The 26491-nt window shown below is 40.8% G+C and overlaps 1 protein-coding gene across 3 annotated transcripts in view; it reads left to right on the top strand.

The window, feature by feature from the left end:
* The window catches only part of pbx1b (pre-B-cell leukemia homeobox 1b), a 67598-nt gene that overhangs the window by 21693 nt on the left and 19414 nt on the right, over positions 1–26491 (top strand). The window contains exon 1 of one of the 3 annotated variants that reach the window (XM_046847649.1): positions 18842–18995. The exons of the other annotated variants lie outside the window; for them this stretch is intronic. Coding sequence (XP_046703605.1) covers positions 18980–18995 — 16 coding nt within the window. The 5' untranslated portion in view covers positions 18842–18979. Of the gene's footprint in view, positions 1–18841; positions 18996–26491 lie in introns of those variants that run through there. 3 annotated transcript variants of the gene reach the window in all.

The raw sequence follows: 26491 nt of genomic DNA, 5'->3' as shown, positions 1-26491 counted from the left end.
CTCGTTTTCCCTCTAGCCCGCGATGTCATTAACGGCGGGAGAGAGGAGCCTGCAGTGGCGCGCCTAATGAATTCCACTGCGGCTTTCTCTCTCCCCACCTCGTTACCCTGGCGCAGGGTGTCAAATTAAAACGGCTGGAGAAAAGAAGGAGGGATGGAGGTTGAGGAGAGAGTGTGCACTTGGTAGGGGGTAGTTGTGAGAAAGGATGTTATAATGGTTATGAGGTTTTACTCTTGTGGTCAATAATGAAATCTGATAGTCAATAATTAATGTTGAGCTGTTATTTATTATTTACTTCTGTTCATGTAGGCTGCGACTGGGTATGTGTTAAAAAATGCTTGATTTGTATTTTTTGTGTAAAGAATCCATTCTCTAAAATTGTGAAAAACACTTTGCCACCACTTGTGTCATTACAAGCAGACTTATTTCTAATAACAAGCATATTATTATCTGATTGGGTGGCATGTGTCTGTGATGCTCTAACCTGTAAGTCCTTGATTCCAAGGCAACAAGCATAAACAACAGTAATTGAGATATTTTGTTATTATTTAATCAAAAGACTGTAAAGCAGTGAATACCGGATCACACAACATCGCATCTGTTTTCTTTAAAGCTTAAAAATCCAGCGAGGTGGGTATGAGGAAGTAAATAATGTATAATGCCTTCAGCTATTGTTTAAATGACTGTGCATGGTCATGTTTAGACAAAATAACTCCACTAAATGAATATGACTTGATTTGGTGGTCTCATTTGCTTTTTGCTGATATTGGCATGTTTTGCTGAATACTATCTACTCTACAAAGGATGACTATCATACTGTGTGCATATATTCGAGTATTAATAAGCATCACCTTTATTTTTCTCTATTTATCATCTCTTGCTTCATGATTAAGGTGAACATGAAATAAAGTAACATGATAGGAATTTTTTTTTTTAAGAAGAACCCGCTTCTTCTTAGACACGGCTGCTTTTAGCACTGCCCTGCTAATTGCTGTTTGCCAAGATTTAGATGTCACTGAGGGAAGCGTGACGAGGGTGGACGTGTTATTGAGTTGTGCAACAAGAAAAGCTTCACTGCAATCTGTATTTGAAGTAAAGAAAGTAAATAAATACTGCAAAGGCATCCAGTGATTTTGTTTGGGTTGCAGCTGGAGCTGCTAAGCTTCATCATAGCACTTGCGTGAGCTGCTGTTATTAATCATTTGGTCTTATTGTGGTGAATGGTTTTCAGTGCAATTGTATTCCAGTCAAATGTTGTTCTTGTGATTTAGGCCAGCAGTTAAAGAAACACTTACGCTTTAGCTTGTATAGAGCGCATGCAAGGCTAACAATCCGGCGTGCAAGTGTGTCCCTGTAGACCTGATGCTGAAATGGCCTGTGTATCTCTTTCTCATTTTCTCTCTCTCTATCTCTCTTTCTCTCTCTCGCTCTTTCTTTCTCTCTCTCTCTCTCTCTCTCTCTCTCTCTCTCTCTCTCTCGCTGACAGCACTGGCAGATGGAAAATGGTGTCAATCAATTCGTCTGAGCTGTGTGCCTCCTTGGGGAGGAATGTGTTTGTGTGTGTGTGTGTGTGTGTGTGTGTATATATATGTGTGTGTGTGTGTGTGTGTGTGTGTGTGTGTGTGTGTGTGTGTGATGGGGAGGTGCTGATAAGGGCTGCAGCAAGGTGCAGGCCTGGCGGTGATGATTCAGACCACCATGATATCCATACACACTGTTATGAATCAATTTTCTCCAGCTTTGCAGACAGCCATGCTCTAACAATACTATCCGGATTAAATGAAGTTAATTCTGTACATGTTGGAGTGGTGGCACTCTATCTGGAGCACTATATCACAAGTCCACTGCTCCTGTTTTTATTTCCATAACAACTGCAACAGGACGTAGAATTCGGTATGAGTGCTGAGAAAATGAAAGCAGCAAAGACAATAATACAATAGAAAACTAAGATATGTGTTGAGAGCAGGAGAGTCATGCGCAGAAAAATGAAGCATAGATGTCAGCAGACATTGCCAGCCAAATTAGCCAAATTAGCACCAAGAAAAGTATGGGGTTTTAAAATCAGCAGTAGTTCCCGTGCAGGCTGTTCTGACACGTGTCTCTGACATTACGCCCTACAGGTGTCATTTTCCGTTTGCTGAAAACATCACAATGTAATTTGATTTGATTCTGTGCTTACAGAAATGCAGAAACCATTTACAAATAGGGTGCAGTATATCACTCAAAGTTTTCACACGCTTCAATAGGGTTTCTGTGCTGATTACGATTATGTATGGAGTTACAAGCTGTGAGCTTGGTGGCTTCTGTTATCGCCAGTCTACATGTCCAGTCACATACATTAATTGCTGTCAGGTATTTCTGCACTGGTGTGTTTGGAGGTTACGTGTCCTCCAGGTCTGACTTGACTGTAGCTGAAGTAACACGTGGCTGTTTGCGGTGTGTATTTCACCGCTCCTTTGCCCAGTGATCTGTGTTGCTGTGAATCACCTCGGCACTTCCAGCCCACGGCTTGTTAGTCTAAAAGAATGTCACGCGCTAATTAACGACGCGTAAATATCCTCGAATGGGGCCGCATTTGCATGTTAAGAGAGATTTGTGGGATCGGAGGCATGATATATTTTAATTAAGGATTAATTGAAAAATAATGGGAATCTGATTTTGCGTGGCATGCCGGGTTTGGATCGTGAGCCGGCGTCTGCTGTGAGCTCATCAGTGCAATATTGAGCACCGGAGAGAAAGACAGAGAGAGGGTCCTCTCAAGGTCTTCTAAAAACAACCCCCCTTCTCATCCTCAACACACACACACACACACACACACATACACACACCTCTAGCAGCAGGAGTGGCCCTTGTTTGGCTTAATTAAACCCCTGCCTCTGTCTCTCACTCTCCCTGTTACCCCTTTGTCTCTCTGTCTCTCTCCCTTCTATTCATTCCTCTCTCTCTCTGTTTTTCTCTCTCTCTCCTTCTCTCTCTTGGTGAGGCGGCTGAGAGGCATAAGACACGCAACACTAGTTGTGCAGGCAATTATGTTAATGGGATGCTATTAGGCCATGATTCCGTATGAGCGATCGGGGAGAGCGAGTGCCTCGCCGGTGGAGACGATAACGCGCAGCGCTGCTCATTGATACTGCTCCAGCAACATCATTAGCATAACGAAGCCTCGCTGCTAACGAGGGGTGGGGCTCATCCGCCTCAGAGCGGGAATGCAGAGGCTTATCCATCCATACGACTGCACGTTATTTTACTTTCAACTTTTCAACTCGCTTTCCCTGACAATAAGTCCATAGTCATGGATGAGTATTGTAATTCTGAAATATTGACCTGCTTAGGGGAACCCCTGGCATCTTAGTGAAAAAACATTAAAAGTAACTTTAAATTCCTCCTTTATTTAGAATGTACCGTGCATGCATGTGTGCGTATGTATTACCGTGAGCTCCACTTCACATAATGTGGCCAAACGAAGAGCAGACGAAGTATATATTAGAGTATATTATTAGTCAATGCACAGCATTCCCACAACATTATTAAAGCTGAGTATTAAAGCAGCTTTACTAAACAGTCATTAATAATACACTGTAGTTCTTTTGGGTTCTTTGGGTACACAATTTTGCATCAATGATCAATATAAACTGTTAATCCCAGAGTATTGAGGTATTATACTTTACACTACACAGCTATGTACTGGTTTAGCTTCAGAGTTGAGTTTTATTCTTCTATGTTCATGTTTGTGTTTATGTACCTGGCAATGAAAAGACCATCAGCTAGTAAAGTGATGGATGGCAGGTTTGGGTCTGCAGTTTTGACTACATTTCATGCAGTTTCGAGCTTTGGGCTCATGCAAGGTTAGGGCAGCCGAACAGACTCGGAATGAAACCTAAAGAATGTAACTATATGAAGAAGTATTACATAGAGCATTATTAATCATTGGTTAGTACACAGCAGAAGAATCACACAGCAGGAGTGAAACACTCATTTGTGTGAGACAAAGCATTGTACCCCACTCTGTCTAAAACCCACCTGGAAACACTAAATTGTTGCAAAGGAATACTGCAAACCAATACCAATGCACTAGTATGTGAAATACAGAGGCAAACATTGAATCAGATTTCTGAAAATATTTATGAGGTGTCATGTTTGCATGATATTGATGGCGATCAAACTCTGTTCTTTTAGCTGTAAAATGCCATCTTAATCAGTAGCAGCTCACCAGGCAAAGACAATGTAGTCAACAATGACTTTTATTACAACATTTATTTCAGACTAAATCCCTCCAGACTAATCTAACAGATAGTTTGGACATGCTTCTTTGCTCATACAGACAGTAAGTATTTTAGTAAATGTTTAATGAGTAAAAGATACAAATAAATAAATTTGTCATTCAGGTTTCCCTTGTTAATGACCTTTAGCTTTACCTACATCCAAATAAAAAGCTCCTTTGTCTGCAGTCTCGTTGTGTTTGAACAGCAGAGTCAGAAGGTGCTGTGATTGGTCAGACAGTTAAAATATATAAACGCACCTAAGTAAGTAAGTAAGCTAGTTATCATGAGCTAGCTTTGTGTAACATCAATATTATTGCAGGTAAAAATTTTAATTTAATCAACGATGGCCATGAAATATAACATTTGATGCGTGTTCTCAGTCTATTTCTTTCTCCTATGTAAGTTTGATTTTAGGGATTTTTGCTTATACCTTCCCTGTAATCAACCATCATAATTTATTATAAAACGGGTCAAGCCTTTTTTATCTCTCTTTCTTTTTTCAGTATGAGGGTTTCTGTGTCTGTTGCGCTGTCTGTCTATCTGCTTGTCTTTCTCTCGTGTCTATGTCTATTATTTGTGCAATTCCATTTGCCCAGTCCTATTTCTCTCTCTTAGTGTTTTGTGTGCCTCTGTGTGCCTCTCTGTGTGTGTGTGTGTGTGTGTGTGTGTGTGTGTGTGTGTGTGTGTGTGTGTGCGTGTGTGTGTGTGCAGGCATGTTTTTCTGTGGTAAGGCCTGTCATCTCCATACAGTGCAAGTGGATGTGAACAGAAGAGTCCGAATTCATGTAGTGGAGGAATATATATTAAACACCCTGAGCTCCCTCAGGCTGTGGTCTCTCTCTCTCTCTCTCTCTCTCTCTCTCTCTCTCTCTCTCTCTCTCTCTCTCTCTCCCCCTCCCCCCTCTCTGTCTTCACTCCTCCTTAATGAGAATGCCTCCTAATTATTCCAGTGGCTGTAGGGATGGAGGGCTGGAGCAGAAGCCGATGCCCATGCTGAGCTCAGGGACGTGACCGCTATGCTGATGAAGCTCCTGGATCAATAATTCAGACACGAGCTGTAATGGCAGGGCTCGGGGAGAGTAAGAGCAATACGTCTGAGTCAGAGATTGTGCCACGAGCAGCCTATCCACGATGCACTGCACCTCGGTGCGTAGACTCTGTTAATAGCCCGTTGCCTGTTTCCTCTTCTTATTACTATATCTTGCATTGTTCCTCATTTGTAGCTTGCTGAATCACTTCAGTCACACATCAGTCTTTGGTGAAAGGTAATCCTCCTTGCTGCGTTTCTGGCTTTTTTTTTCTGTTTTAGAAGAAGAGTCGGTGCAATCTGATTCTCCATCTCTCTTTCATTCCCTCCTGAGGCATCTGCATGCATCTTTTAAAGCAAGGACTCGGCTCCAGCCTGGGCCTCAATTATTAAAGCCAGCACTCCTCTCTCAAGCTTCTATGTTTTTTTATTCCCTCCTCTAGCCCTTTGCTTCTGTATTCTCTTTCTTTATTTTACTTTTTTTCCATGCTACTAAAGTCTTGCTTTACTTTATTTAATTCAGCCCACCAATATTGATAAGACTGATTAATGCAAAAACATAATATTATTAGCAACAGCATTAATGATGGGGAATGAGGAGGTCAGTGTGTAAGGTGTATGCAGGAGGGTGGTGGTGGTGTTGGCGGTGTTGATGGTGACTTTGTTGCTACATACTTTGTTTTCAGTTCATGATCTATGTTTCAAATGAAGTCATTGTTCCTCTGCCTTCCACTCGTTCTCCCTATTCTTTCTCCAACCTTGTTTCTATCTCTCTTTGCCTATTTCTATTCATGTATTCATCCTCCTCTCCCTCTCCCTCTCCATCTCTCTCTCTCTCTCTCTCTCTCTCTCTCTCTTTCTCTCTCTCTCTCTCTCTCTCTCTCTCTCTCTCTCTCTCTTTCTTTCTCTCTCTATTCAATTCTGCCTTCCCCTTATTCTCTCTCTTCCTAAACTATTTGTAGCACTAATGGCACTAACAGCAGTAGAGTTAATTGATTAAGAAAAATAATCAATTACAAACTCAATTCTGAATTGCATTTCTATCTGTGAAGATTCTGCATTGACTTAAAAACGTATTTCGATTTTTACTGCTACATAATCAGACAATTTTAATAATACAATTTTTTTGAGAAAAACAAAATAAAAAGATTAAGCCTAGTGTGTACAGTATGTGTTCACATTTTGTAAAAATGACAGTATTCTGTTTTAAAAGTAGCAAGTGCTGATTCTGGAAAAAATAAAGAATTGAGGCATCAACATGAATTTTATAATCACATTGTGGCTCCCTGAGATGCTTAGATATTCCCACCCTACTACTAATAACAACAACAATAGTAGTAGTAATAACAAGAAGAACATGAAGAAAAAGTCGAGGAATATTTTTTTGGAGATAGGAGATCTAAAAAAAAAAAGCTATCCTGATTTTTTTCAGCCTTTTCTGCAATGCACCATATATATGCTCACACACACTGCCGGGACTACAAGAAAAGAAAAGAAAAGAAAGGTTTTTAGGAAATAAAGCAATTAATAATAATAAAAAATAATAATTTATTTGTATTTTCTATAATAAAATATGCATAAACAAAAAAAATTAAAAGTTAAAAAAGGTTTAATATTTTTAACATTCAAAACATCAAGTCAGTACATATATATTATATACATATACAAGATGTCTGAGAAACGCAAACCTGTTGATGAATATATTATCGCCCAGCCCTACTCTCTTTCCCTATTGATGAATAGTGCAATCGGACAACAATAAACAATACAGTCTCCTGCATCTCTCCTTCTGTCACCCTCCATAATCATCCTCTGCTCTCAAACACTGCAGACAAAGCTAGATGAAAGACTAAACTTTGAGCGCAGATTAAGACCATTTATGCCGTGCTAAATCTGTTCCATAACAGCTGATAAACATTTAACAAACACTGGGTTTACTCTTCCACAGCACGAAGGCTTTTGCATGTGTTAATAATTGTAGTAAGCTCCATTGGGAAAGTTGGACAGGCTCGAGCATGATGCGTGTGATGGATGTCGTGTCGCTGCTGAAGTCCAAAATGAAGCTTCGCTACAGTTTTCCATCACTGTGTCTTTGATGTCACAGCGCATCAGGAGTCAGTCTGTGCGCTAACGATTCCGCAGGAGACATTTCAGCCTGCTGTCTGAGATCTGCGGTTTTGTTCTGATTCAATCCAAACGACATTCTGCTATTGACTCGACTTAATAAACGCCAACAGACTCGCTTAGAACACGCCTGTCGTTTTTACGTTTCAGGGCCCTGCAAATGGATGGAAAGGCTCGTAAATAGAAAGCGATGCGTCCTAAATGATTCCCATCATAATCCGTAATGAGAGAGGACGCCGTTATGAGTTTGCCTGGTTCGAGGCTGTCAGCAGAAAAACACTCGGTTTGCTTTTAATGTGTCTTCAGTCTTTCATTAAAACGGCTGCGCCACTCGTTCCGCTAATTCCCTTCAGATGCCTGCCGGCCCCGGGTAATAAAGCGAATTCCTCAGAAATCTTGTTCTCACCGCTTGGATGAAATATTAAGCTTTGTGTAAAACCCAAGTCTTCACATTGCATGATTCAGTCAGTGTCATGCACTTCACGCTTTTTTAATTAGGCTCATGTCAATAATTGGATAAACAATCGAGCTGAACAGTGACCGCCCAGTTTTTCAGCTGCATTAGTTCCATTAGTTTCTCAGCAGATCATGACATCCATGGAAATAGAAATGCAAATGGTCTAAAATATCTAAATAATTCCAGCCAGGTATAAGATTAAATAAACAGTATTTACTATAGTATAGTATATCACATCGATCTTGTTTTAGCCTGGCACACAAGTGGCCTAGCAATTCAAGATCCATCTACTAAAAAAACAAACACATTTATTTAGCTCTAATTCCATGTTTGATAACGTTGACCTGTGACAATTATTATAAAATCAATTAAATGAATCATTTTGTCCGAAGACAACATTGCTGCTTATTCCTCTTATAGTGTGATGATTTAAGTGCTTAAACGTTGGATTAGAATGGATTCTCTAGTGTTTCCAGACACACTGGAGCCTTGTACATGCCAACTGGTGTCTTTGTTGATGAGGAGAGATGGATAGGAGGCATTGTGTGCTGTTTTGTCAGTTTGATGTCCGACGTGTGTGCCTGGCGTGGACTATTGACGTTGAGTGAAGACGAGACGGACAAATCGGCAGCTGCTCTTAATCACATCATGGCACCCTGGTGAAACGCTCTTTGTCATCTGGAGAAATGTGTGCGTCTTTTGATTGCTCAATTTGTCGGGTTCCCATGCAAAATCCGTGTTTTTTTTCCCTTGTTGTTTTCAACATGACATCAGACAAAATCGTTGTCAAATAAAATAACATGTCTGTTGTAAGATTGAGGCTCAGGCATGAGATTTGACTAATAAAGCTACTAATCTGCTGGTACTATCATCTTTATAACCATACTAATATTATATTCAGTTTGCAAGGATGATGTAAAGTGCCTAATATTGGAAAACTGTTGTGTTGCTGTGTTTAGCTGGTGTGCTGTACTGGTGTTGTCTTATGCAGGAACACAGTATGTGAAGAAAACATATTTTTTGCAGTGTTAAGAAAAAGTATTTCAATAAGAAGCTACTCTATATGAGGTCATGAAGTTGCGTTTAATACATTTATGTGAAGGTCAGAGGTTCAGACAGACTTTGTTATTCTTGTAATATATCCTTTGTGGCATAAGGTGTTGTACTGAAATTAATCTCCTTACTTTTTAGTATCGCTGCAGCTTATTTCCAGAGAAAAGTATTTTCTTATCCCAAATGAGGTGTCTATCATGCTGGAATATGCAAGGAAAGAAGGCAGAAAATCTCTGTCCATGTATTTGTATGTGTCTTGTGTTTTCTTTTTATAGAAACTCGATGTAGCTGGGTGTTATTTCATAAAATGTCCAGAAGGTTACTTTAAGTAAGAGCCCAGATGTTTGTGTCACACACAGTAATGCTTTCGCTTTATTGGATCATATTTGTATACAAGTTGCATGAGTCGTTATCCAGTATAAAGATAATGGCTGGATATTATAGACAGATTTAGAGTCAGCAGGGATTTGAGCCATAAAGGTTAAGCATTAAAAAGACTATATTTTTCAATCAAATTGTGGCTGCTGGGGAAATATAGAAATTCTATGGATTTAAATGAAAAGAAATGTAAACTTGATGTGTAGCAGGGGGCAATTACAGTGATGTCTCACCAGACGGGACTTAAATGGTCAAGTCACCCTTAAGTGTAACCTGCTGGGGTTGTGCAGTGTTTATCTACTTCTGCTGCAAGTCCAGAATGTCATAACATTGAATTCCAGTCCACAATGATGAAGTCTTTCTTTCTTTGGTTTCTCTTTCATTTTTGTCCTCTGAGCTGGCGTTTTGTTAATTGCCTCAACGTCAGATATTTGTATGTGTCACAATGCAAAGTATTAGAGAGAGCAGCTCTCAGTGCCAGAATAACAAACCACAGTCCACCAAGATATTATATTTACTTCATATTTCCCCCAAGTTCAGCTCTGTTCCAAATTGGCACTAAGCTGAAGTTTGGTTAACATTCCAACTGAAAACATGGCAATCTTTTCATTTTCTTTCCTTTTTTGTTTGGGTCTTTTAATTTTTTTTAAATTACGTAGTAATGATGCATTAGTCCAGACTGAGTCTTATTTTTTAAATATCTCTCTGAAGCCAAGTAACTAATTGTCCTTCATTAAGTAAATAAAGGCTGGTTTGAGACAGAGCCCAGAGAATGCATTCCCTTCACAGAGACTGTTGGCTCAGATAATGACAAGGAAATTGCACTTTGCCTGGTGTAGGCATGTGCTAATATAACATTTTCATGTCATGATGAGTTTCTGACATTTTAATCATAACTTACGATATTGCCATCAAATGTTTCTTAAGGTGTTGTGAAGCTCTGATTGGGAAATCTTAGTTTGAAAAAAGGACACATATGACTGTTATAAGACCCTTATAAAACCAGCTAGGACAGGATCCGAAGGCTAATGACATTGAACTTGTTGAATATCATTATTGATTATTGACAGATGGATTGAAGGGAAAGAAAATGCAAGATTGAACATCAAAGAGGTGAAGAGACAGAGCAAGTGAAAGAGGGATGTCACACTGTTCCTATCACACTGATTACATGCTTGGGTCAGATCCACGACAACAGACCAGCCTTTTGGGAAATGTAATGATAACATCAAAGCACTCAATTACTCCCATGATGACCATTCACAATACTCTTTATAGTAGATTCAAAGATATAAAAGTTTATTGGGTAAGTGAAAAGGGACAGTGTGTAGGATGCTCTGCATTACAGCCCCTTTGTGGCTTTTTCAACCTTATAGAATGTTCCAAACCTGAGCAAAGTGAGGAATTTACGAGTTTCTGTACGGTATGTGGATAGATACACAATTTCTGAAGTACTATGCCATTCAGTCTGTAGGGGACTTTTTTGTTTCGAGAATGATTTCTTCACGAAAGAAACAACCAGGTATTCGCTTTTTGACATAATGGGCTTGCGTTCCCTTTACGATCACTTTGGTGATGGCAGAAAGAAGCAGCTTATATGCTCTCAAACCTGGCACACACAAGCAAAATGCTCCTGATCAAAATCAACCTGTAGGCAATCTTAACCTGTTTCAAACAAAACAATCACATTGATGATATTATGTTTATTTAAAATTGCAGTTGTGCAAGCAGCACATTCTCACGACCTCACAGGGTAACTCACAGGGTAAATCCTGAGCTCAGTGTCAGATTTTTGTGTCTGTAGGGAGATTTGCATATTCTTCACGTGGGATGTGAACTGCAGTTACGATGTCGGACATTGACGGCTGTAGCAGTGTAGACACCTATGCCAGTAAGGGGGGCCCTAAACTGTCATTCTAAGCTTAGACAATTATAATAACAAGTGACTTTAGTGAGATTTCGGCTCATGCCTGGTCGTGATTAGATCTGCTCTAATTTCAAGCATGATGCCTGCATTTCAGCCTCAATTTAAAGTTTGTATTTTTATATTGTGCCTTGTGTTGCATCACTGCAGTGAAGTCAATTGAAAATCCTTTTCAGCCTAAGTTTAGTGTGGAAAACCGGCCCCCAGAGTTTTGTTATACACAGTTTTATTTGGCTTTATAATGATATATAGACGTATTTCCTCAATAGATGAAATGGGAACACAATGATGGTCGGTGGAGGATGAAACACCCCTCCTCCTCCTCCTCCTTCTCCTCCTCCTTCTTCCTCCTCCTCCTCCTCCTCTTCTTTCTCTGTCTGTTTCTCCTCGTTAAGCAGTCCATGTTGTTTTTGCAGTGAGACCAGGAGACTTGCGCCGCTCTCGCGCTCTCTGTGAGCAGAATTCGAAAGCAGGCGAAAGTGAACGAGGGAGTCAATAAAGCCTGAATGTTTTATGAAGGCAGAGATATTCAGATCACAGCGCAACTGACGGAGAGAGAGAGAGTAGGAGAGCAGCTCGTGGCTTATATAAAGAGACAGAAGAGAAGAGCGCAGAGGCCCGCATCGCTCTCTCCAGTAGGGTTTTCTTTTTCTTTTTTGTTATTTTTTTTTTTTTTCCCTTTTATACACACTCCACTCATTAATGCTGTGCTGGGGTAAGGCCCAACCTCAGTCTTAGTCAGTATTAAACTATCAGAACATCTCCCAGTCATATCTTTTTTGTTCTTTCTTTCTTTCTTTCTTTCTTTCTTTCTTTCTTTCTTTCTTTCTTTCTTTCTTTCTTTCTTTCTTTCTTTCTTTCTTTCTTTCTCTCTTTCTTTCCCTGTGTCCCTCTCTCATTAAAAAAAGGAATAAACAAACTGCAGCACCATCACATCCCCGGCACTACCATCAGGTGGGATTTGATCCGAGTGAAATGCTCACTGTAATCGTTATATCGAGCTCTGTGCAGAGCGCTCTGCAAGACTATCACAATATTCCATTATAAAATCACACATTTACCACCAGAAATACTTTCTGGAAGGACACATGCACACATTTCCGAAGTTTGTTTAGAATAGCAGGATGAGTAAGAGACAAAGGATAGAGAGGGAGAAAGGAAAGGAATTAGGAAGGGATTAGAGGAAGAAAGTAGAAATCTGTCCAAAAGAAACAGGGTCACTGGTTTTATACCACCACCTGAATAGAAAAGTTTTTTTTCTTGTTTTTTTTTTTTTTTTTTTTTTTTACTTTTTTCCCCCCTGAGGTAATGATATGAGTATTGTGATGTACATGTTGAGCCTATGCATGCTTGAAAATATATTTTTCCTGAATGAGGAGTGTCTATTTTTAGGTATTATTAATATTAATAGGTTGGGACCTCCTGCTAGCAAAGTAGTTATATGAGTTCCTTTGAGTGCATGTGTGTGTGTGTGTGTGTGTGTGTGTGTGTGTGTATGTGTGTGTGTGTGATTGAAACAGAGTGCTTATCTCCAGCCGAGTGTGTTTTCTCTTCTGTGTCATTAATCTGAAGGGAGATGCTATTTTTTTCCAGGAGCTCATTGAAGCTCCGAGTGGAATCTGGTGCAGGAGAGCTGGGGTCACCTGAAAGACATCTCGCAGCAGAGCTTCCTAAAGTCAGAACACTCTGTTTCTCTCTCGCTCACACACATACACACACAGAGACATGCACAAACAAACACACACAAACACACTGCTATCTGAATCCCTGTGCTGTCTTTTCTTTCTCTGGTTGTTTTTGTTTACACTTGCTGAACATGTGTGTGCAGATGTTGCGGTTGTTATTGATTATCCAGTGTGTGTCACCAAATCTCAGTCACGTTTTTTCCCTCAGCGCAAGTGTGTGTCTGTCAGCTCCATCTCTCTCTCTCTCTCTCTCTCTCTCTCTCTCTCTCTCTCTCTCTCTCTCTCTCTCGCTTTCTTTTTCTCTTTCTTTCACAGCTCCCAGCTGACAGCTCCTCCTTTCTATTAAATTCATTTTCTGTGTCGTGGTTCTGAATTCGTCTAGCTCACCATACAGCATGAGCAGAGGGAAGAGAACAAGGGAGGGATGAAGGGAAAATGAGCAAGAGAATGAGGGAGTGACAGAGGCAGAAAGAAAAAAGGAATAAGGGCAAGATGTTGGGAGAAAGGCACGGGAACAATAGAGTGACAGAGGAAGAAAGGCACAGCAATGAGGGCGAGATGAAGAGAGGAAGAAAAAGGAACGGGGCAGAGATGAAGGCAGGAAGTAAGGAAACAAGGGAGGGATGGAGGGGTGGAGGAGACAAGTGTGAATAGACAGTGGAACTCATAATGCCAGGAGGAGCAGGTGCACATGCGCTCAAAGGTCGAGGTGTGTGTGTGCGTGCGTGTGTGCGTGTCTGTGAGTCTGTGTGTGTTTGTGTCCAGCATACAAAAAGGTTTTCCTGGTTAGCTCTCTCTGTGTGTGTGTGTGTGTGTGTGTGTGTGTGTGTGTGTGTGTGTGTACTGGTGTGTGGAAGAGCTGAGACAGAAAGAAAGATAATGTGTTTATAGTATGCCTGTAGTTCACACTTTGTGTGTCTTTGTCCATCAGAAGCTGTCTGTGTATGTGTGTGGCCCATATGTCTAGGTGCTGATAGAGAGAGAGAGAGAGAGAGAGAGAGAGAGAGAGAGAGAGAGAGAGAGTGTGTGTGTGTGTGTGTGTGTGTGTGTGTGTGTGTGTGTGTGTGTGTGTGTGTTGGCAAAGGAGATAAGCGTGTGTTTATAAGCTCGGCCGAGTGTGCGCTCTAATCTGGCAGCAGCATATTTCCCCTCAGCGCCCGATAAAGAGCCGAGAGCAGCCTTATCTCTATCCCTCACACACACACACACACACACACACACACACACACACACACACACACACACACACAGGCCAAGACAAAGATACAGTGTCATATAGACACATAGCCACATCAACACATTCACTTCCTCAGTGGCTTCCAGGCACAAACTCCCTCACGTTAACACTCATATTCATATTTTCAAATCTATATGCATCCACACTGCATGTAGACTCCCTGTCTCTCTCCTTCTCTCTATTACACATATAGGAAGATGAGAGAGAGGAGGGGGGGGGGGGGGGGTATAAGAGAGAGAGGGATAATATAAGTGAATGAGGGAGAGACAGAAGTAAAGGATAAGTATATGAGGGAGAGACAGGGAAAAGGGGAAGTGTATGAGGGAGAGACAGGGAAAAGGGGAAGTGTATGAGGGAGAGACAGAAAGAAAAGGGAACGTTTATGATGGAGAAACAGAGAGAAAAGAGAAGTGTGAGAGTGTGTGTGTGAGAAAGAGCGAGAGAGAGAGAGAAGAGAAATGTATATGAAAGAGTGAATGAGAGAGAAGGGAAGTGTATGAGGGAGAGACAGATATTCAGTTGTTCGGTCTAATTTGCCACAGAAGCCCAGTTGAGGCTGTTATTATTATAGGAGGTCAGGAGAGTGCAGTGTTCCCTATATGGTTTTAGGAAGGAGTATGTCCGAAATAATAATATCTATTTAACTTTCTGTGTGAGAAACATTTGTGTATGCATCTGTGAGCTGCTCCCGAACACCCACAGATCTTTAATAATACTTAAGCCTACCTTTGTTAGTGAGACTAGTGTTAGCAGCTTTGTCTAACTGTGTATCTCTCTCTCTCGCTCTCATTCTCTCTTTCTCTCTCACTCTCTCTCTCTGGGCAATATCACCCCCTCCTCCCCCTTTTTTTCGTTTCTGCTACCCGGCGTCGGCACAATTATAAAGCTCTCTCTCGTCACAGGGAAAAGACTGAATTGTCATCCGCCACTACAAATTGCCTCTACTTTTCCCACTGCTCAAAGACGATCTCGCTAACACACTCGCTCTTTCTTTCTTTCACTCCCTCCCTTGCTTGCTCGTCCCCTTCTCCCAGTGAAAAATCGCTCCCCCTGCAATTTCTCACACTGCACTTTGAGGTAAATACATACGGCTAGCCTGAAGCATTAGCATGCAATTATTCAGACAACTGTCAGACCGCATGGCATTAGAATGAACCGTGTGTGTGTGTGTGTGTGTGTGTGAGAGAGAGAGAGAGAGAGAGAGAGAGAGTGTGTGATCAGCATGTATATGACAGGTTTAGTGTTCGCTGCCTCATAGCAACAACTCTGCCGAGTTTCTCCGAACACTTTGCAAACTCACACTTTTGTTTCAGCTCTTGCTCCCTGACGCCTTCCCGCTCTGCTGAGGCAAAACTCTGACATGCAATGTGTGTGTGTGTGTGTGTGTGTGTGTGTGTGTGTGTGTTCACTTGTGCTAGAAGTGTTCATGAATTAGCATTGCGTATCCGGGACACACGGGTGCTGAGAAAGAGGGGAAGAGAGGGAATGTGAGTGGAGGAGAGAAAGAGAGAGAGAGAGAGAGAGAGAGAGAAGGAGAAAGAGAGAGTGTGAGGGGTAGTTAGATAGAGTGAGAGTGGAGGAGTGGTGGAGTCTCAGAGCTGTGCAGCATGTAGGTCAGAGTCAGAGAGGCTTTCTCATTCAGCCTCTGACTGCAATGAAGCCACAGAGACACACATCACACACATACACACACACACACACACACACATACACACACACATATATATATACACACACCATTCCCTTCAGCATCAGGGACTTCTGCCTGCAGTCTGACACACACACACACACACACACACACACACACACACACACACATACACACATTCTCACATCCTGTCTGTGAGGGAATCTCCTGAGAAAGCACAGTTTGCAATTTTGTGGAATTTCTGTCACTTTTCTTCAGACAATGTATATATGTTATAAAGGTAACTGACACTCACACTTCTCTTTAATAACTGCATATTCATTTTCTGAGTCCACTGTACTGCCCACTCAACATTACCCAAACATTGCTCTGTGTCCTGTTTTCTCTCTGCTACCACCCTTTTTCTTTTTTCCACTTTCTGCCCTTTCTCTCCCTTTGCGTTTCCATTTCTGCCCCTATCATGTCTATCTCTTTTCTATCCCTCTCTTTCTTCTCAATATGTCTCCCTGACTCTTTCCACTGCCACTCTGTGTCTCTCTTGCTTGCTGTTTGAAGAAGAGATGAAAGGTTAGCCATTTTCACTTGACTTTTTGAAATGCACTTTCATTAAATCTAACCTTGACAGAATCAGGTATATTAACCTGTGCTTGAGATGCTCCAAATTAAAGTCAATAATGACCTTCAGACGGTTTAATTTACTGCGATATTGTCCTCCATCTCCGTCTCATACTCTCTCTCTCTCTCTTGCCCTCTCCACCTCTGACTCTGTCTTCATCCACATATGGTGTTAATATTCCTTTCATCATTCCCATACTGATGGTCTATGATATACTTCACCGGCCATGATCTCCCTCTGTCTCTCTCGTTCTCCTCTCTTCATCATCTCTCCACAATCCCTTTATTCTTTCACTTGTTTTGTCTTTTGATTGACAGCAGAGGTTCCTCCTGACCCATATTAGCATCTGCTCCATGACCCAGATTGGGTATGTGTAACAAATGGCTTGGCCACTCTCACCACATTCCCACTCTTCTTCCTTTCATCACCATGAAGGGACGGATGGATGGAGGGGATGGAGGGATGGAGAGATAAAGGGGGCCGTCAAGAGCCACTGATAAGAGTTTGTGTCCCGAGGGCCTGGCCTATCTGGGGCTCCATGGATGAGCATTTCCAGTCGGACATTTCTTTTCTGTGTGTGTGTGTGTGTGTGTGTGTGTGTGTGTGTGTGTGTGTGTGTGTATATGTGTGGTGCATGTGCTGCATTACTATTCATGGGAATGAGATGACAGGTTGAGGAAGAGGCCTCTGATGGATGTGATGGAGCAAATCCTCCTCCATTCATCATCCTGTATTTTCACCTGCTAATGTTTGCAAGATGGACGCTCGATAGCAAGCTAATGGTGGCAAAGCAATTTTGAGGAGGGAATGAAACTGGGTGTGTGCCTGTTTAAAATCTCATCTGCATTTAGCTTTATCTCAATCATCATTCATATAAACTAAACACAACAAAGCAATGTTTAGTTTCCCCTCAACTGAATAATAAGAAAGTAACATATTTAGTGTCCATTTTTAGCCCAACTTTCTCTTCTCCATCTTCCTCATATCTGTAGACTACCATTATCCGATTGTTTCTATGGTTACATCTCTGAGGGTGTTATCTCTCTCTCTCTGTTCATTACAACACTATGTCCATGCAAACACTGGATATAAAAAAACTCTTTTATACATAATGAAAATTGTTAGTTTAATTAAAATGTTAGCAGTTTTATTTGATATGATAATGCGTAAAATGGGACCCTCACCAGCCCAGCAGCTATTGTCTGTAATCGTGGTATCATTTTGTCATTGAACTATGGCTAAATATCCGTTATTTTTGTAAGACTGCGTCATTTGCACCCTCTTTCTTTGTACAGTTTGTTTGCCTGATGTCAGTGTGACAATATAGAATTTTTTTTTCTTTTCTCATCTGCTTGTGCGGTAATGTCATTTGACATGTTTTGCTGCGTTTTGTTTATTCCACAAAATAGCAGGTAGACACTCAGCATCACATACACAGCGTTTCCCAAATGATGGAGGCCCTTGGGATTTTCACCTCTCTCTCTCTTACTCTCACTCTCTCTCTCTATCTCTCTCTCTCTCACTTGCTTTCTCTCGTAAGATGTGAAACAGTCTCTGAGTCAATATCACAGAAAAACAGTGCGTCTGGGAGAAGAGAATAATATAGCTCAACATTTCATATACAGAGCTACTGCACTTAAGAGTTTGCTGAGTTTCTTCTAAATTACTTTATTTTAAATTTTCTTGCAGGTATATACACTTTGAAATTCTATCAGTGCCACATGAGATTGCACAGTGCCACTAATTGACATCACTTATATATATTTACTTATATCATCTTCAAATCAAATTTCCCTACAGCAGCGCGAGACGTACTAATAAACAGGTATACAGTGTTTCTCTTACAGTGTATCGCAGTATTCAGCACAATGTAGTAAACTTTGAAGTATCATCATTACCTGTATAGTGTTTACATTTGTGAGATAAAGGCTGCATTATTTAGATGATAACATTCTTCTAAGAATCAGTTCTTTACAGTATAAGAATAATATTTTAAAGATATATTAGGCATAAAAAATATAGTTGCTTTAATTGCTACATTTCTGGCATTGTATTTCAGGCCATTGTTTTGCTATTCAGAAAAAATATCACTTGTTTTGTTGGTGAGCATTTTCTAGCTTTATGTCGGGACCATAAGTCACATGATTGGGGTGTCTTAGCAGCGAGTGGTCCCCCGGGCTTTTGCATGATGTTTTAATGAGAGCTGGAAGCTCGCAAGGCGCTATGCCGAGCGCTCTGCTGCATTTCCTTAAACTGCCAAGTAAGAGGCCCATTAATAATGCAGCTCATTAATGTGTGTAATTAATCGGGAGTGGTGTAACGGGAAAAGCTGGAAGGGGAGGGCGCTCAGGGAGCCGGGCTGAACCCCGCTGAGAATGAGGGAGAGAGAGAGAGGCTGCAGCGCACCACACGCCGCCGACTAATGCATTATTTATCTATCCGCAAGAGAGAGAGAAAGCAGCAAAAATGAAAAGAGAGACCAAAAGCAAGCAAGAGAGAGACTCTTGCATGGGCCAAGTCACTGCTGGCATGCACTGAGGTATTTGTAGGCAACGCAGCCAATCAGGAATGCAGCAGAGGCACAGTAGGTGAAGTGTGTGTATGTATGTATGTATGTGTGTCTGTGTGTAAATGTGAGTGTGTAAGTGTGTGCAATAATGAGTGTCGGAGACTGTGTTTTATTGTGCCTTCTTACTGTTGCTTTGCAAAGGTCAGTGTCTTGGATGGCATATTCAGGCCCTTGTTCTTTTGGTTGACAAAACCTGACTGGTGAAAAAGGCTGACACACACTCACACACTTCTGGCTCAGACTCTTGTTTAGAGCATGTGCTAAATTCCTCAAGCTGACATTTCTCTTGCTTTTATTGAGCTGAACCTTTTGGAGTGATGTCAGATGCATCAGCATCAGTAAGATTTACTGAGGAAAAATCGGCTTTGCCAGTCGGCATGCGCCGTCGATCGGTCAAACCATATTGCTCAATATTGTTATCAAAGGCACTTTGAATTATCGTCACCATTTCCATCATTTTCATGGTTAAATGTAGCTAACTAATGTATTCCTGTCAAGAAAGCACACAGAGTACCTAGAGGACAAGCCTCGCTCACTTTCTGTTCACTAAAAAAGCTAAATCTATTTTAAAAGCATTGTTATGCTGAAAAGCTAATGAAAGAACAAATGTCATGTGTATAACTTCTTTTTTTAGGCAACACCGTAAATTACAGAGATATTAAAGCTTAGGTATTTACCATGTACAAACTGTATATTCCTTTGCCTTCTTAATGGCTGTTCACACTGATGCCAGCACCGTAGCAAACAAAGACAAAGTGTTTTTGACCAAGTCATTGCACAAACAGATAAAAAAAAGTCAAAAATATTTAACATTGTTCTATAAAACATATAGATTAGTTCGTACTCCGCTATATAATTTAGGATTTATGGTTTATTGGACATCTAGTAGTAAAAAACATCACTAATAAATAATCATTGTTATAGCAAGTGGCATTAATTGCTGATACAACACTGCATAAACTCATAGTACATTCGGATATTTGGTCATCAGCTACAGTATAACAAAATCAACTGTAGGTGTTTATGTCAAATTAACACCCACAGTGTTTATGTATGTTAAATTGGACACAAATTAATTCTGAAAAGAGTTAATTTAGCACTCTAGGTGATAATTCAACACTTGGGATTTGCCCTGTGGTTGACAGGGATGACGTTTTTTATTGAAAATTGTCTGAATGCAAATAGGGGCAGATCAGCTAATATCACAGTCGATTCAAATTGGGTAATGACAAGGATAAGAGTCATTGGATTGGATCCAATGTTCAAAGTGCAAAGTCCAAGTTGTAGTTTAAACTTTTTTGCTCAGTTTGAAAGGATTCAGCTTTATCTGGCAACACTGAAACAAGTTGCTAGCACTGTGTGCAGGTTCCGATCAGCTACAACTTTTTTTTGTTACTTTTAAAATGGAGCCCACAATTGGTTTTCTCTGTAAATTATTTTGGAAACAATATTTTTCAAGGTACATTAATAACTGCACATATACACTTGTGAAATCTCAAAAGAACTGAAATATACTTATGCTCACAATTACGAAAAAGTTTATTCATGTTTTACTGGTGTAAAATTATATTGCACATTAATGTGTTTCTATTTTGTAAAACAGCATTATTTGCAGCTTAGCCTCATCATTGATGTGTACCGCAGGCTTTGCTGCAGATAACACAAAACGCAGCAGATCGTCTGGAGTATATGTCGCCCCACCCCGCTCTGCCGCTGCCACTCGCCGCTCCTCTGCTGCTCCAGATGTGCTGTAATTTACTGCGACTTGGCTAATCAGAGTAATTAAGGATTAATTACTGTTAATCACTTTTACATAAACTTGTTGGCGGTGAGAGAGAGCGACGCTCTATGAAATATGCCACACAAGCGCACACAGATGGAATGAGGGCTGGGAGAGAAGGATTAGAGGGAGAGAGAGAGAAGGGTGGGGGGTAGTTGGAAGCCTGGCATTTCTCCCTTTGCTAAATTTCCCAGGAGCTTCGTGCTCAGTCGATTCTGTTTCCGAAACACCATAGCCTCTTTTCCACTGCAGGGCCGAACGTATATGTGCACGGGGACTAACCATGACTGTAGCATTTCTACGCGGCTTACATACACGTTTCTTCAGTGCACTCAGAAAGCCACGCCGAGTGCTGAACCATTCGAGTTGGACAGTTTAATGACGTAGGTACTGACCTCCTCTGTTAGTGCACATTGTCAGCTCAGCACGGAGGAAAACTCCACAGACAGGGTCAGTGTTCAGAACATCAAAGACTTGTTCTAATTACGTCGTAAAAGGAAAAATACTATTATGAATCTCAAATATCATCATTTATTTAGCAGAACAAGGAGTGAAGACTCCTGGATATTTATTACATATGCAAGAGCAGGAAAGCGAAATTTTGCAGCACAATAGAAAAAAAAGGATTTTATATAAAATAACATTAAATAAGCCGGAGTTATGCGGCACAAAATATCATTACAGTGGCAGGGACTTGTGTTAATCACACCCAGTTCTCCTCATATCTACACACTCTGCTTAATATTATTTCATATACCATTATTATATATTTTCACCATGCATAATATTGTAATTGGGGTTGTGTCAGAATGGTTCATTTTGGAAAAGGACCTCAGAGGAATAACAGACAAGCAGACTGTTGCTTTGACTGGAGAATCTTTTATTTTTTATTTTTATAATGTTTTTTTTTTTGTAATCAATTTGATCTTATGACAAATCTTAAAAACATATAATACATATATAAATATATAATTACTATGAATGATGATATTATATCTATAGAATATAATTTGATGTATAATTCAGAGCCTCCCGTACCGGTATGAAAAGTGTCTGGAAGGTGTAGGGTGAGTGAGAGATAGTCAGGTTTGGCTGCAGCCGGCCTGTTTTGGCTTTCCCCTAACGCACAGTGACGTGGAGGACGACTGCAGTGTCAGCAGGGCCGTGTGTGAAGTTGTGTGTGAAGTGACCGTCCACCCCTGTCTTGTCTCGTGTGGGTGATGGTGTCGCCACCTCCCCTTCTCCCCCGCTGCGTGTCCCGCTTTAGGAGACTGACATGCTTGCTACCTCATCCCGAAGGGAAAAAGAGCTAGAGGGGAGCTTTTAATGACACAGCCAGCCTTGCCCTCGGGGACGAAGTGGCTGTTTATTCGCTGTGCAGATATATAAATATAAACACACACTGTCCACACGCATGTCATATTAGACCTGCTCATGCTCTGACTGGTCTTTAAAAGCAAGTCAGCTGGAGTGTGAAGCGTTTCGATATAATTTGGGATACACAGCTGAAGTGTAGCTTCATACTAAAATAATTACTCCTGTCAAGCCTCCACTTAAACATAAATACATAAATAGTCCTTTGTTTGAGTGAAAAGCGTTCGATCCTAGCTGAGGATCTGTCACTTGAGCTTGAATGCCTGTTAGTGTGGGTAAAGCTCATTTTTGTTCACTTTTGGTTACACAGCTGAAGACATTTAGCTTTAAGCTAAGATAATTATGCCTGTCAAGCATCTAATTACATATAAATACACAAATAGTCATTTTGAGCTATATGCTTTCGTTCAGCCTAGCTTTTCAAACCCTTGGCATGTTCGAGTGCGTACGAAGCCTCCAGGCTTGCAATTTGGAACACAGCCCTGATTAGCAGGAGCACGTAGGCAAGATCACGTAATATCAAAGAGCGAGGAGGAAGAGTCCTAGCCCGCGGCTGCATTATATTGTCCTTTTTGAAATGAGGAGCACCATTTTCTTAATGAATGGCTTTTACTCGGAGATTTTCTCTCGCTCGCCTGCTTCCGCCTCTCTCTCTCTCTCTCTCTCTCTCTCTCTCTCTCTCTCTCTCTCTCTCTCCATCCTACAGCCGGGGCCGTGTCATTACCAGCCACCCTCGGGCCCGGCTGCCCTCTAATGATCGTAATTAGCATTATTAAAGCCGGATCGAGCACCCTAACAAAGGGATGCCTCCTTGCACCGGTCCAACGAGCTGTAAGCTCACGGTCCTACACACTCCAGGGACAAACAATTTTGAGATAAGGAATAATACACACACACACACACACACAGAGAGAGAGAGAGAGAGAGAGAGAGAGAGAGAGAGAGATTCAATCCAGCACCTGTCATCTCTGCTTCAGCCGCTCGTCACACGTCCACGCACGCAGGGGCTTATTCTTTAATTGATTATTTAATTTGCAATTTCGTTCTGATTTAGTTGATTAATTACCCTCCATGATAGAAAAATAATCAGCCATCCATTAAAGATTCTTTATTTAGTTTTTTTTGTTTTTTTATAATTGACTCTCATTTCTATTGCCATTGCTTTTTCATGCTAATAATTAATGCATAACTTTCATTAATTTATTTATTTATTTATTTATTTTGCTGTTCTGATCTGCCCTAAGCAGGCATCACAGCATGGTTGTATTAGCAACTTAGTGGCACGAGGTGGCCTGGATTTAACAGTGCAGAGCCTGACGTCCTCCTCCCGGTGTGTGTGTGTGTGTGCGTGCGAGTGCCTTGGTTCCTTTTCCGTCCCGCTACCCCCGCGCCTGTATAATGAATTCTGCTGCTGTTGAATTAGCATGTAGCTGTCGCTTCGACTCTGCTGCTCGAGTCGTGACAGGACCACCACCACCACTCTCGCTCACAGTCGACCCTCCCTGATTTATCAACCGCCGGGCGCCGCAGCCGAGCGCCACAGCCTACTGAATCAGCACCGTGCAATATAAAAAACACGCGAGCCGAGCTGTCGGCATAAATCAGAGCCCACCAGAAAGGGTTAATTATGCAAATGGGACGCGACTCCAATCCAGCGCTCCCCGCGTCTCTGTTGTTTTTGATTCAGGCTATGAAAAGATGTTCCATTCTAATGATTTATTATTGGAAGGAGAAAAAAAATTACATTTTGTTTCCTGTTCTCAGTGGTTGGCGCTTCAGGTGGAACATAATGGAGTCAGGCTAGTTTTTCTCCCACTTGAGAATAAGAGAATTTACACATTAGCTCTGTTGAATATAAATATATGCCCTGGTGTAGGCAATGTGGCAAAAATATTATATAATGAAGCTATTTTACATACAAGTTGCACATATACAACACACACCAGTGAAAAAATCAGAATAACTGAATTAAATGTGGTTTTATATCTAGTGGTGACCATAGGACACGTTTGAACCAAGAAAACGAACTAGCATTTAAAAAGCCCTAGACCTCTTTATTCATGAAAAGATCCAAAAAATTATTTGAGGTAATTAAAAAACGAAAGATAAAATGATTCATAATGATTGTTCAGAAGTAACACAATAAATGCGTGGATTTATTTATATATTTATTTATTTCGATTTAGAGAAGCTCTCTGACTCATCTTGATAACGATACCATTTTGCGGTTTTGACCACACCAAATATGTACAAAAGATTTATAGAGTTGTTTGGAAAATGTTCCAGGTGACGTCAACACCGTGTCCTGAAACAAATTCCAGTACAAAATTTGTATAGGCAGGTTGCATATTTGCATTTCGAGCCATTGTAGTATGTGTAATTGCTGACTTGCTGGTGTGTGTCACTCACAATCCACTCTACTCCTAAAATGCAAAATCCTGTGTGCGTGCGCGTAGACGCGTGCGCGCCTGTGTATGTGTGTGCATGTGTGTTTGCGTGTCCACATCCGTCACATCTGCCTAAAAGTGACAGCGCAGCCCAACATTCATTCATTAAACATCAGCATCTCCCATCACCGCATTGCTATGTCAACATGAGCTGCGAGCTTCGGAGAGGATTACGCTCTGTTGCGGCTTTTGACAGACTGGTGTTACCCAGTGCTAATCTGATGGGAAGAGATGTATGGGGAGGTGAATACGTTGTGTTGTGACTGTCTCTTGCTGTTATTATAGCGTCATTCAGAGCTCAGGACGAGATTTAGGCACCACGGGCTGGAGACGAAGCCGAGCAAACTGTCTCTTTGCTTATCGATTGAGTTCTTTTATCACTGATACAACTTTCTTTCCTGTTTATGGCTTATGGTTTAATATGTTAAATTCATGACACGATGAGTGAATAAACATGTTTGACAATTATTCTGTGCAAAAATAAAAATAAAAAAGTAACAATACAACTTTACAAAGTAAAGGGCACAACTCTGAATAGCTTATGGCCCATGGCAGCATTGTGTTACTGTAACTTGAATAAGCCTATAATAAGTTTTTTTTAATTCTATACAAAAAATTTTTTTCATCTATAATTGTGAAATTTGGGAATTAAAGAGCAGAACTCACTGATTTCTATTGTAAATGGATGATTGAAGTGAATTTTATGTATTGTGCCACAACCTATATTCTAAAACTCTAGATATTATTCTATACTCTAAAAAACATACCTTTTTATTAAATAAGTAATGCACCACAATGTGGACAAACAGTGTCCTTTATTCTCATCAGACCAGCTTCTTTACTTTATAGGCTAATATCTTCTACAGGTACTACTAATTAAGCTTTGAGAGATGATGTGCTGTCAGTGTTATGAGGCTGGAGGAAATTCAGTTTGAAGCGGAGGCCGCGTGTTTGCATTTTGCCCTCCCTCTTCGCCGCTTGGATATGTTTCAATCATATAAGTGACATTAGCGGCCTTTTGCTGCTTGTGCTTGTTCAATTAAGCCTCGCCACAAAAGGAACGTTAAGCCACAGCGATGGCCAGCACCATTTATAGCACTTCAGTTAATATTTCAGTATCCCACGGAGCCCCTGCACAAGGCAGGCAGCCATGTTGAATGTTTAGTTAATGGAAAACACAGACGACTGGGAGCACTGCACATTCAGCAGTGCACAGTAACGCAGCAGGGAGGCAAAAAAGTAGGCAGGGTTTTAAAAAGCAGTCATCTCAGGAAAAGGTGCATAAATTCTGCTCCGGCCTTCCATTCCTCACGGGTTCCTCAGAAAACCCTAGGCTTTCTGAAGAAATGAAATGAATCGCCTCCGATAAATGAGCAGACGGCAAAGAGAAATCCATCGTGCTCTAAGCCTGTGGCTCGAGTTTTTATTAAATATTGATTTGATTTGTAAAAGGCCAGATGTGCAGAGGTTGAACAAATGTCACAGACTCCAATTTTATTTAATCTTTTTTTCTGGATTATAAGCTTTACAAAGTAAAAACCAACAATAGTTTTGGCCTTTTGTACAGCCATGTCTGGCTTAGTAAACCCAAATCCAGTAATATACATTTGAGAAATGCTCAGCACAGTGCTGCTAGTCTACTGTACTTTGAATAGACATGCGCGATATTACTTTTTCTTTTTTATCACAATCATTAGTTTATCATTGTAGGTTTGTGTTCGACATGTTCTCATTGGGCAGTATTTTTAATACCTAGTATTTTGAATCTGTTTTTGTCATTCAAAACACCTTTTCCGGAAATGTTCATTTGTCTAAATTGAGGAATGTTAGAAAATAACTGTCCTAATCTTTGCTTTTTTATTTTTGGGCAAAACTTTGCTTGCCTCTTGTAGAGATGATAATGGTATTTT

This window comes from Silurus meridionalis, chromosome 1, assembly GCF_014805685.1.
Source record: "Silurus meridionalis isolate SWU-2019-XX chromosome 1, ASM1480568v1, whole genome shotgun sequence".
In the NCBI taxonomy this organism is placed as follows: Eukaryota; Metazoa; Chordata; class Actinopteri; order Siluriformes; family Siluridae; genus Silurus; species Silurus meridionalis.
Note: the sequence above shows the minus strand (reverse complement) of the source record. Positions and strands in the feature narration are given on the sequence as shown.